General features: G+C 34.8%; 1 protein-coding gene across 4 annotated transcripts in view; it reads left to right on the plus strand.

Annotated features, from left to right (window-relative positions):
• Positions 1–12,775, plus strand: part of TASOR (transcription activation suppressor) — a 49,018-nt gene that overhangs the window by 14,052 nt on the left and 22,191 nt on the right. For all 4 annotated transcript variants that reach the window (XM_061128333.1, XM_061128334.1, XM_061128331.1 and 1 more), the window contains exons 7-13: positions 85–209; positions 1,206–1,237; positions 1,966–2,071; positions 2,952–3,055; positions 3,134–3,237; positions 11,981–12,053; positions 12,142–12,213. In XM_061128333.1, the coding sequence (XP_060984316.1) occupies positions 85–209; positions 1,206–1,237; positions 1,966–2,071; positions 2,952–3,055; positions 3,134–3,237; positions 11,981–12,053; positions 12,142–12,213 (616 nt within the window). The remainder of the gene's footprint in view (positions 1–84; positions 210–1,205; positions 1,238–1,965; positions 2,072–2,951; positions 3,056–3,133; positions 3,238–11,980; positions 12,054–12,141; positions 12,214–12,775) is intronic.

The following is a 12,775-nucleotide window of genomic DNA, read 5'->3' on the forward strand; positions in this document are numbered from 1 at the left end:
AGGTATCAGGCAGATAAATATAACATTCCACTCTGTAATTCTTGCCTTCTTAAGAGAGGTAACTTTGCGTTTTCTTATTTTTAGTATTATTTTTATGAGTATGTCTTTGATGAGCCAAGGCGAAGACCAAGACACGTGTGTCCATACGCAGTTGTGTCTTTTGCTTATAAAGACGATATACAAACTCAGAAGTTCGTACCTTCATCAAGGTAAGACTTGTGAATCTTAAACATGTCATTTAGAATCTGTTGTCACGTATCCTGCACTGCTGAGTTAGGAGGAGCACTTTCCATTTTTTTGTTTTTGCTTCTCTTGAAATTCATTAAATACAGGATTGTTCATGATGACTTTTAAGAATTAAATTAGAAAGACAGATGTCTGGAAATAAAAACTAAAATTTACTAAAACCTCATTGATTAACCTTTTTTCCTGATACTGAAAATTTGTGTAGTTGGTATCAATGCTGTTTTTTGTTTTGTTTTTGGCTGCCACACGGCATGAGGGATCTTAGTTCCCCGACTAGGGATCAAACCCTGGCCCTTGGCAGTGAAAGTGCAGAGTCCTAACCACTGGACTGCCAGGAATTCCCTCAGATGCATTTTTTTTTTTTTTGGCTGCCCTGGGTCTTGTTGCTATACAATAGTTGCTGCAAGCAACTCTTTAGTTGAGGTACATGGGCTTGTTGTAGTGGCTTTTTTGTTGCAGAGCACAAAATGATCATCCTCTGGCAAACTGTACATTTACTTTTTGACTGTTTTCTGTCTTCCTTATGAAATTGTAAGCTCTGTGAAGGCAAGGGTTTTGTCCTCCCTGTAATTCTGTTATCCAGAACTGTGCCTAATAAATAATAGAAGCTTAGTAAATATTTATTGAACAATGAACATGTTTGAATATGATTGAGGCTATTTCTTCAAATCTCATCACCATAATCAAGTAATTGACAGAGACTTTAAAGGACTAGATTCTCTCCTGATGGGTATTTTTGGGGAAATTTTTGAGGCAAGTAAGTAATTCTGATTTTTCCACGTAGACTTGGGTTTATTAAATGTTATAATAAGTAATTTGTTCTTCATGCTTGGAAGGATTTAAATTTTTTGTACAGTATGCCATTGAAAATAGCACTTCTATCAAGGTCCTGAATGTTAACTTTAATGTTGTTAGCAATCAGTAATATTTCTCTTTTTTTAAAAAAAATTTATTTGTAGATCTAACAGCTTTAATGCAGATAGAAACACAGGTAAGATTCTTGTATTTCTTTCCTTTAGTTTTATAAATCAGAAGAATTATGTTGCGTAAAGAAATAAGTGCTTTCTTTATTTTTATAATGAATGAGACTCTGCAAAGTATGAAAAAACTGGAGGCCGTGTTATGATGTAGCATTGACGCTTGGTTATCCAAACATAAGGTCTCCTTTGAGAATTTGCTGGTACTGTGAATAGTTCAAAGAATTGTAGCACTTTGATTGATAAAGGTAAAAAAAATAAAACAAGCTTCACAACTCAGACAAGTATTAATTTCATCAGAGATTTAGAGTTAAAGAGAGAAGATTAAAAGCAATATTGACATTTTCTATCTGCAAGTTTCTCCACAATGAAAAGAACGCAAGTGAAACCTATGTAACATTGTGTGGAGTTCCTGTAGTTGACTGGATTTCTCCTTTTCGGGGAAGTGGAGGGCAGTACTGTATTGTCTTTGCTCCTCAGCATTCTGATAGGAGGATATGTAGGCAAATAAATTTGTTATCTCTTTCATCTGGAATAATTTTGTACGAGAAGAGATACCCAAAACAAAAATCTGATTATTTGAATTCTCTGTAAATAGAAATGTCAAGACTTTTTTTTTTTTTTTTTTGGTAATTGTTATACTAAAACTGTTTCTGGATATTTTTCCCCTTTTATCTAGTAAACATGTATTTGCTTCTGGGTTGCTGAGAGTCTGAGTTGTGTCGTTTTTCTTTTTATTTAGATAAATTTAACTACACATTGTGGAAAGGACAGCTTTTAAATAAAGGAAAGCTTTTGTGTTATATTTCTCTGAGGTCAGCCACTCGCCCTTTTTTGCCTATCAAGCTGTAAGTATGTTGTATTGTAAGAAAGTAGCAATTAGTTGCTAATTATTCAGTTCTTACGTTTAAATTTTGTTTCGGTTTTTCTTACATTTAACTTTTACTTTGATCCATAAGAACTTAAATGTTAATACTGATTTGTTTTTTAAAAAAAGATTGATTTGATAACTTGGAAACTTGGGTTAAAAAAAGCTCTCTGCTTTTCTGTCTTGATTTGCAGGTAGGCTAAATAGTTATATTTACATTTAAATGTACATTTAAATTTAAATGTAAATAATTTATATTTACAGTTATATTTACATAGTTACATTCATGGCATGAAACTTTTTCTTAGTGATTTAAATATTAAAAGTGATTTTTCGAAGTTTTGTACTATGTAGATACATTTTTTATTTAGCAATTTGAACATGATAGACTTAAAAGTTAACACTTCTTTGTTGAAAACATTTTGATGTGGTCAGTTTAGTTAAAATTTATAGGCTGTTTTCAGTCCTTTGCAACATAAGTCGGAATAGAAAGATTTATAATGATCTTTTGCTACACCACAGTAAATGTTATGGGCCCTCATAAATGGTAGAAGAGCAATTTAACTGTTCATACATGAATTGCCTTTAATAAAATGACAACTTTTTATCCTTTGTGGCTGGTAAAATTGGTGTTAGCTTCTGGCGTAAAGAAAGGAGGTTGGTAATATTGCTGGGCTATTTAGCTACCCGTATATACATGTGAACTTCACATATCAAATATCAAGTATGATATTAATAAATACGCTCATCTGTATTCCATCCAGATACATGTGTCTGAGAGAGAGAGAGTGATTGAGAGAGAACATTACTAGAGTTAAAAATACAGATAAGGCAAATAAGCCTTTTCAATTTTCTTTCAGTCCTGAGAAGTTAGATGTTGAAACAGTTATGAGTATGGATCAACTGAAACAGAAAATCCCTCCAGCGCTATTTTATAAGGAAACTTACTTTGGTCCAAATGAAGGTAGAGCAATTTAATTTTATTACAATATATAAGAAGCAGACTTGATTTGAATACTAACTGTATTTTTTCTTATGTCAGTTTTGAAGAATGGAATGTATTGCAGCCTTTATGAAGTTGTAGAAAAGACAAGGATTGGAAGTAACATGGAGAGTTTGCTGCAGAAACTAGAGAAGGAGAAACTTGTGAGTTAAAGGTTTTCAGATGTTCCTTCTTCTTCCTAAGAAACGTGCATATTAATAAGTGATTATGGTAACGTTTCAGTTTATTTCATTTTTGCTTCTGAAAATACCACGAAGTCTCTGTTGTTGCCATTTGGTTAAAAGTGTTATGGTCTTTTGGTGCTTTTCTATTTTAGCCATGACGCTAGATCCTCTATAGACTAGTCTTTTCCGTGAAGTATCTTGATTGTGTTTTGTGACTGTGATATTCAGCAAGTACTTATTACCCCATTTTTATGCAGGGCGTATAGTTTGGTAAAGAATGAGACAGGAGACTATTTTCCTGGATTATGTGGTGAATGGAGTTACTCGTTTGTTCCAGTAGAGACTGTGCCATGTTTGAAGATTCAGAAAGAACAAGGCCCTTGATGAGGTTGAAAGTATAAAAATAGTAGAGGGTAAAGTGGTAGAAAATAGGGCTAGAAAAGTGTGTAGGGGGCTGTGTTGTGCTCAAATGTTTGTACGTTTGGACTTGATAGAAATAGACTTTAAAGAATGGGATGAGGTTTTGATTATGTGTGTAATGTGATGAGAGCTGTGTTTTGAAAATTTACTTTGGTTTCTCTGTAGAGAATGAATTGAGAGGGGAGATGAGGTAGGAAACTACCATTTAGAGTAATGGTAGGTGTGATGAAAAAGGATAATGAAGAGATCGATTTAAGGGATATTTACTAGGTAGTATCTAATTTAGTGCATATTGAGTATATTGAGTTTCGGTGAAGGGATTACTAGTTCAGGCATCAGACTGTGATGGATTCAGGAATGAATCAAAAATGGTTATATGATGCTATTATGAATAGGTTAGTTGAAGGCGAGGAGATGATTGCAGGAAAGAGTGGCTATTCCATGATTTCTGTTAACATGAGGTAGGTGAGCTTGTGTTCAAATGTTTAAGGGACATTCCAATAGCGAGGAATAGAATTTTTTTTGCACAAGTATGCTGTTTAATACAAAGTTTTCAGCAGTTGTCTTTTTACTCCTCATTTTTTGAGCCTCGGTTTCCACGTAGTCAAATGGAGAGTTGTAGCAGTGATTTTTTTTTTTTTTTAGAACTTGTGACTTGATAGATGACTACATAGAATTTCATTGTATGGTTATACATTTGCTTAATCAATCCGTCGTTTATAGGTGGGAGAGTCAAATTATATACAGAATTTATAGGCAGAGTTTGTACACTTACTAGCAATAACTTTGAGATCAGCTATAAAGCTGTAGGTTAGGCATCTTTGAACACACGCATATGCACGTTTACATATATGTGGACATCCATTTACATTTATCTTTGTGTTTCTTACCACCACCACCCCCACCACCCCCACCTCCCCCAATCCCGCCAAGCTCATCTGTGATACAAGCATTCCTCAGGATCAAAATCTATTCAGTTCCTGAGTTGATTAAGTGAAAGTTTAGGTTGTAGGTTTGGATATAATGGAATATTGAGTTATCCAAATCTGTTCAGTTCTTAAATTTCATAGAATGCATATTGTGAATCTGGACATTGAGGAGTTTTATCACAAAAATACAATGTCTGTTTAGTGCCTAATAGTGAAAATCAGGATAGGAAGGATACTAGCATTTTGTTCTTCACCTGAGCAAGTATAAAGTTAGGTTTTTGGAGGACTGGGTCAGAATCAAGAAGTAAAGTAAGATCCTCTGTCTTAGAGGGCACAGGCGTTCCATAAGGATACACCACGTGAATCTAATGAACTGACATTTTGTATAGCTCCCCCCTTTCCTGCAAGCCCCATTGGGAATTATTCTACTTATAGCTACGTCCTTCATAGTTGTCGTAATAATGGGAGGTACACTGGGGACTCTTGGGTTCTAAATAATTTTATCCTGAATACATACAGGAGATATTCTGGATCAGAGAATTACCTTCTCACAGTAGGTAATACATGTGTTGGCTCTCCTTTGCTCTATTTTGTACCCTTAGGGCAGTGTATCCAGACTCAGGTCGGTTAGTCTATGCAAGTAGTTGGACAGTCCATAGGCAACGGGTGAGATGATTTTTCCTACATAAAGGGAAGGAGGCAACCATTTCCCTTCTCTCCTGAAAAGATATCCTTGAAAATGTAATCAATGTTAACTCCAACCTTTGGTGAATAGTCTTTTCTGGAGCCAGTTAGCCCTCTTGGACCTAAATACCTAGGGAGATAGCTCTTCAGTCTTCCAGGCACCGTGGGACTTAACCTAGGAACCTAATCTGTACTGTAAACTTTTGTGTGCTCACTTAGCACTTTTAGGGAGATAGGAGAAATGTATCCTTTTGGATCAGAGCACTAAACTAGGAAATTGTCTATAGATGTAATTCTTAAAATGTGTGAAGAGTGTAATATTTCTGGGGGAAATGAAAACAAACACTATATACATTTCTGCATGTCAGAAGGCTAGGGCTTTTTGCAGGGACACAGAATTCAGGAAAGTTGTATTTTCCCACAGGGATATTTATAAGATAAGTAAAATACTAAACTCTCAGTTGATGGTCAGTGAAATTAACTCTTTATTCATTTATTTTTTGACTCTTTTTTTTTTTTTTTAATGTTATTGGAGTATACTTGATTTATAATGTGTTAGTTTCAGGTGTACAACACAGTGAAGTCAAATTCTTAAAGTTGACTTTAGTATAAGAAAAAATGAGAGAAATGTTCCTAAATTTGAATATTGTCTCTGATAGAATTTTTGAGTCTCTTGGTGTACATATTCAGGGTAATTTTTTCTCAGGTATACATTTAGTATATTAGATTTATTATTTAGAAGTAGAATTACTGAATCATAACATATGACTGGCTTTACAAAATCATTTTAAGTGGTTGTACCAGTTTATACCCTCAGTACCAAGTTCCCATTAACTCACATCTTCATAATTACTTGATATAGTCAGACTTTAAGTGTCTTTTAATGTTCTGTTGCCAATTTTTCCTTTTCAATGTCTTGTGGTTTTTAGTATGGTTTATTTACAGTATTGTGCTAGTTTCAGTTATATAGCATAGTGATTCAGTACTTTTGCAGATGATATTCCAACACAGAGTGGCTCGTGTCTTCTTATTAGTTTGAGGAGCTGCGTGTTTATTCTGGGAACTGATGCTCGGCTGTGTGCTGTGATCTGTTTCATGGTTTACACTTGCCTTTCCGCTTTATTCACAGTGTTTTTCGGAGATTCATAACTGTGATGTAATTGAATTTGTCTGTCTAAATGTTAAGTACTGTTAGTGACTTGTTTAAGAAATCTTCCCTTGTTTCTAAATCTTATAGATAGTATCCTATATTGTTTTGAATGTGTTATGATTTTTTCTTTTTGCACTTAGCTTTTTTCCTTAATATATATGTATTTTATTGAAGTATAGTTGACTTACGGTGTTCCAGGAGCACAGCAAGGTGATTCAGTTATACATATACACATATATTATTTTTGAAATTATTTTCCATTATAGGTTTTTATAAGATACTGACTATAGTTCCTTGTGCTATACATTAAACCTTTGTTGCTTGTTGCATATCTGTTTTTTTGTTAGAAATCTAGCATTCTATTCATACTAAGTCAAACAAGTAGAATCAAAATGTCATAAATTTTTTGTTAGGCAAAAATTCTTAAATTTTCTTGAATATATATATTATACATATTATTTATATACTTGTATACAGAAGTTTTTCTACTACACTTGATAAAGGCTTGAGAAAGAACATCAAGAAAAGAGGGGGGAATTGGAAAACATAAACTAAATGAAATGGGAACACTGAATATGAAATAGAAAAAGTGAAACTAGGTAAAAAGTAAAAGATAATCATACAGTCCAGGTGTTTTTAAACATAACTGCTCATTAGAAACATATCTGGAGGAATAAAAGCAATACCTGGGCATTTGTGTTTTTCAAAAAATTCCAAGATAATTCTGATAAGCATCTGACACATAACTTTAAAAAAAATCTATGTATATGTATTTTTTTTTAACTTTTGTGTGCTACAACACACAAAAGGATTCCAGTCTCATTTTTTCCCCCAATATGAATCTAACAAGTTGTTCGTGAACCATTTACTAAATAGTCCATCCTCTCTCCACTAAGAAGTCTTGATTATCAGGTAGGGCAAATTGCCCACTTTTTTCATTGCTTTCGGAGTGTTTTGCTATTTGAGATTGAGCTTTTTTTTTTCTTCCCCCCAAAATTTAAAAATCAGTTTACTTTAAAAAAAAAAAATCTTAGAATAAGCTTGTTGGGTATATTATGGTTTTATTTATTTTTAGGAAATGGTTGATTTCTATTTTTAGAAAATGTACCAAGTGAGGATTATTTTTATAGTGTTTTTAATAGCTACTGTGAGCATTTTTACAAATAGTGTTTTATTATGCTGTCTCTTACTAGTACTTTTCCCCAAAGGTTTGTTGCCTTTATTCATCTGAAGAACCAAATTTTGGTTTTGATCCTCCGTTGTACCTTTGTTTTCGTGGTCTGTTAATTTCAACTATTAGTTTTAGTCTACTTGGGAGGGGTGTTGGTATTTAGTTTTTACTGACTTCTTACATAAGATAGAATGGTCAATGAACTTTGAGTTCCAGGTACTTTTTTAGTTACTTTCCACATGTTTTAATATGTAGTGTTTTCATTGTTTTTCAGTTCTAACTGTTTTTTAAAGTTTCCATTATGACTTCCAGTTTGTCACATGATGTAGAGGTATATTTTTAAATTTTCAAATGTATGTGAATACGTTTTTTTCTTTGAATTGCATTGAAATCAAGATATGTAATTATTTGAAATTTTTTTGAGATTTGACTTTATAAAACTCTGTTCAGTTTTGTATGTGTCCAGTCTGGATTTGAGAAAAATGTGTATTATTTAATTGTTAAATCCTAGGGACACAATTCAGGTTGACAGCTGTTTTCCCTTAGCACTTTGACTGTATATGCTACAAGGTCTTCTGGCTTCTATTTTTGTTGAGAGATCCAGTTGTAGTCTGATGATGGTTTCTTTGTAGGTCATTGTTTTTTTCTGGTTGCTTTTTAAATTCTTTCTTTGTCTTTGATGTTCTACAGTTACATTAAATATATCTAGGTGTAGATTTCTTATTTATCCAACTTGGTGTATATTTTTTCATGTTTATAGATTTATATCTTTATTTCTAATAACTAAGAATGTTTTAGTCATTATCTCTCGAATTATACTTCTCCTTCTTTCTCTTTTGATTGACTTCTTAGGACTCTGAAGCATCATTCTGTTCTCCCTGTCAGTCTGTCTTGTGTTTTTTGCCTTATTTGTACTACATTTTTAGTCATTTCATCATAGGTATATTCTAGATTGCAAATTCTTTCTTTAGCTGTGTCTTATTTGCTGTTTAATCAATTCATTGAGTTTCTAATTTCACAGAATTTATTTTTAATTTCTAAAAGCTATCTTAGGTTCTTTTTGAGGTCTACCTTTTTCTTTTTTAAACAGATTCTTGTTAATTCTTTCAGAAAGATTTATTATGTGCCAGAGACTCTTCTAGGAGGTAGAGATTATATTCTGATGTTCCCTTGGTTATGTTTCTTAATTGACTCACCATTTTAAAATATACAATTAAGTGATTTTTAATAAATTTGCAATGTTATGCAACCATTGCCACTATCTTACTTCAGAATATTTTCATCACCCCCAAAAGAAACTTCCTATTTACTAAGCATTCACTCCATATTTTTCTCTCTCCCACCCTCTCCCGCCGCAACCAGTCTCTGGCAACTAGTAATCTACTTCTGTCTTTATGGTTTTTATATTGTGGACATTTTATATAAATGTGATCGAGTAATACATGGCCTTAGTGCCTTCTTTCACTTAGCATAATACTCTTAGGATTCATCCTCATTATAATATGTATCAATACTTCGTTTCCTTTATTTCACTCTGTGGATAATGCCACATTCTGTTTGTCCATTCATCAGTTGTTTCCACTCTTTAGCTATTAAGAATATTGTTGCTGTGAAATGTGTATGCCAGTTTCTGTGTGAACATGTTTTCTGCTACAGTATTTCTTTAAACATTTCATACATGTTATTTTATATATTTTATTTGATGATTCCAATCTGCAGTCCTTATGTATTTGAGTCTGTTGTCTTTGCTGAATCTCACTCAGGGTATGTTATTTTTCAGAAGCTTGACAATTTAAGAATCTGAGCTTAATATTTTATATTTTTAGTACTCTTTGTTTTCATTCCTGTAACATTATCTGGAAAGTCAAAATGTCAGTAGTAGAATCTGGTAATATAAATCCACAGACTGGGTTAATAATGTTTTCTGAGGGAGGAGGAAGCAGTAAGGTGTAACAAATAGAGGCATCAGTACAGAATTCACAGGTGCTTCCTTTTCTGCAGGATTGAAAAGTGTTTGGTTTGACGCTACAGATGTTATTGCTGGCGCTTCTGTCTGCCTGAGTAGTTTCTGGGTTTAGATTCCCTGTGCTTCGTGCGTCTCCGGGGACATTGAGTCCCTTCAGGGAACTAGAGCCTTTAGGCCACTAAGCCAGTGGGGGTTAAAAGAAGAAAAACCCTTGGCATTTGCAGTGGATGAGAAGTTAAATAAATCAAATTATGTTTTTTCTCAGCAACCACAAAACATGAAGCTGTTACTCATATCTCCCAGTTTTCTGTTCTGACAAACCAAGAGTTTGGGCAAAATGTTAAAGGGATATGATACATAAAACATTTTAAGGTTTTAAATCTGAAACAGACGAGCACCCGGGGCAACCAGGTCCGGAGCGGGTGGCGAGGGGTTGCTGACACAAGTGGGGCGACGGCTGGAGAGGCAGGGGAGCGGCCCAGGGCCCGCCCGCCCGCAGGACTCCGAGCTGGCCGCGAGGGTGGGGAGAGACCCACAGCCCTCACCGAGGGAGGCCGCCAGGGCAAGGTGGCTGCGTGGGGGCAGTAACGGGAGAGGGGGCCGAGGTAGGAAGGGGGGGGGGTGCGGGGGTCGGCTGCCCTCCCCCCAAGGCTTTACAAAGCTTGCGCACTAGCCCCGGGCTGTGGTCGGCAAGAGCGTGAGCCGCCACTTCCAAGGTGCCTCCAGCGTCCCCAGGTTGTGGAACGATCCAGAAACACACCATAGAGCCCTCTTTCAGCAAGTATTCTTGGTTAAAGTCTTGAAAATGGAATTGGAGCTTGTTTTTCCCCTTTGTATGGAAGTGAAGGAGGAGACATCAAAATTCGACTCTGGTGGGACTCGAAACCACAACATTTGAATAACCACACCCTGGCAAGAATTCCAATGCACTATCCATTGTGCCACAAAGCGAACTAAAATGGACTGGAATGGGTGAATTTGACTCAGATGACCATTATATCTACTACTGTGGGCAAGAATCCCTTAGAAGAAATGGAGTAGCCATCATAGTCAACAAAAGAGTCTGAAATGCAGTACTTGGATGCAATCGAAAAACAACAGATTTATCTCTGTTCGTTTCTAAATCTGAAACAAATTTTGCAGATGTGTTGTCCACTGTACTTTTGGGTTTTCAAGCAGTGCTTTTATTAAATGGTAGCATAGTCACTTTAGCCCTTTAAATTATTGGTTCTTACACAGACTTTGTTTACTGGAGTTGTGTCATGGAAATTTATGTAGCACAAGTTTTCTTCCAGAATCCAGAGTCCCTTTGCGTTCTGCTGCCATACTCAGTTCTTCCTTTACTGAGTATACCCTTTCTTTAATCCAAAAAATACTGTGAACTATTGCAGTAGTTGGTGAACTGAGTTCTTCATATTACGTTGTTTTCTTTCCTCCAGTGCTATCAAGTTTTCTCTATTTTTTATGGAAACACTTCAGCTCAAAAGGGTATACTCTCCAGGGCATTTCTGGCTAACTTGGCATTTTTGTCTTCTTACAATCTCGCCCTTGATCTTTCTTTCTAGATTTGTCTTAATGTTTCTCCTAGTCTCTGCTTACCTTTGGCTAGTTGTAAGTACTCTGATGCCTGCAAACTGTCCATCGTGTTGTAACTCTGCCTTTCCTCGTGATGTTGCCTCTATTGAAATGTCTTTCCCACAATCTTAGGCCCTTGGCAATGTACCCATCCTTTGAACTCCACCTCCCATACACTCTGAATATGTTTTCCCTTTCTGTTGCTTTGTAAAACTTCTGAAGACCTTTCCTGTCTATCTAATTATTGATATTTCTTGTGTTACTTTCACCACCCAGTTAAAAACTTCTTTTGATCAAGGATCTTGTGCTGCTTGTCTCACTTTATCTCTGGTAAGGCAGGATTACTTTACATGTGAAAGATGTTCATTAAATATGTGAAGAAATCGATTATAGCAACACTTTGTATTTGAAATTAGCCTGAGCTCTTGAAAGGCAGCAATTTGACCCTACTTGTTTCATATCTCCAACGCCACCTTGGCAATTTTTAACATGGCTTATGAATTGCTGAGGAAAATATTTGAAGTTTTAGTTTTTGTTTGGTTCTGTTAGTTTCAAGGAAAAATCAGCTAATTGATTTAACAGTTACTTAGAATTCTTTCAGTAATATTTTCTCATTAAAACTGTGAAAACTTAAGGAATTCTTAATTAGTTGGAATCCGGTTCGCAGAGAATTGGTAGGGTTTTTCTCTAATTCAGTAGCAGTACTTTTCCTTAAAAAGATAAAAACTTTTTGCTTTCCTTGCAATTAGTAGGAAATGCTTGCTATGTTTCTGCCTTCTGGTGAATAATAAAGCAGATTCAACTTTTTCCTTCTTCCAAAAATGCAGGTTCTTGTTAAACCTTTGGGAGACCGAGGATACCTTTTTCTTCTCTCTCCTTATCAAATGGTTCCTCCATATGGTAGGTGATCTCTTTAATTTTTTATATTTTCCTTTAACTTTTTCAAAGTTAATACATATTGCTAATGAATTTCTGTTGTTTTTTTTAGAACATCAAACTGCTAAGCCTCGAGTCTTACATGCTTTGTTTCTGTTTCAAGAACCTAGAGGAATAGTTCCTTGTAAGTTCATTGGCTATCTAAATCTAGTTACATATAGATAACTGCATTTTAGTGCAAATTTTCAGGTAACTCAGCATTTTGACTTTCTTACGCCATGTTTTGGGAAATAATGGAGATATTAAGAGGTATTAACAATATAAAACACAAATTATATGGCTTTTTTTTCCTAACAATGAAAAATTATTTTGGTTTTTATCAGTGTTTTCACTAACATTGATTGAAATTGTTACAGTAATATAGCTTAGGTTTTCAGGATTTCTAAGATTTTTTTTTAAGCTTAGTTCATTTTTGCGTTCAAATTTTAGTAACATTAAGTGTATCATGCACTAGGTTACATATTGGACCATTCAAAATTAATAATCTTCACACTATTTTAGAGAAATTTTTCTAGTCACCATTTCTAATGGTGTATTAATAATGCTGTGTTAAGGTAAAGTTCTCACTGTTAGATTAAAAGTGAGATTCATGGGAATTTCCTGGCAGTTCACTTGTCAGGACTCTGTTTTCACTCCTGAGGACCCGGATTCAGTCCCTGATAGGGGACCCAAGATCCTTCAAGACC

Source organism: Dama dama, chromosome 24, assembly GCF_033118175.1.
Source record: "Dama dama isolate Ldn47 chromosome 24, ASM3311817v1, whole genome shotgun sequence".
In the NCBI taxonomy this organism is placed as follows: Eukaryota; Metazoa; Chordata; class Mammalia; order Artiodactyla; family Cervidae; genus Dama; species Dama dama.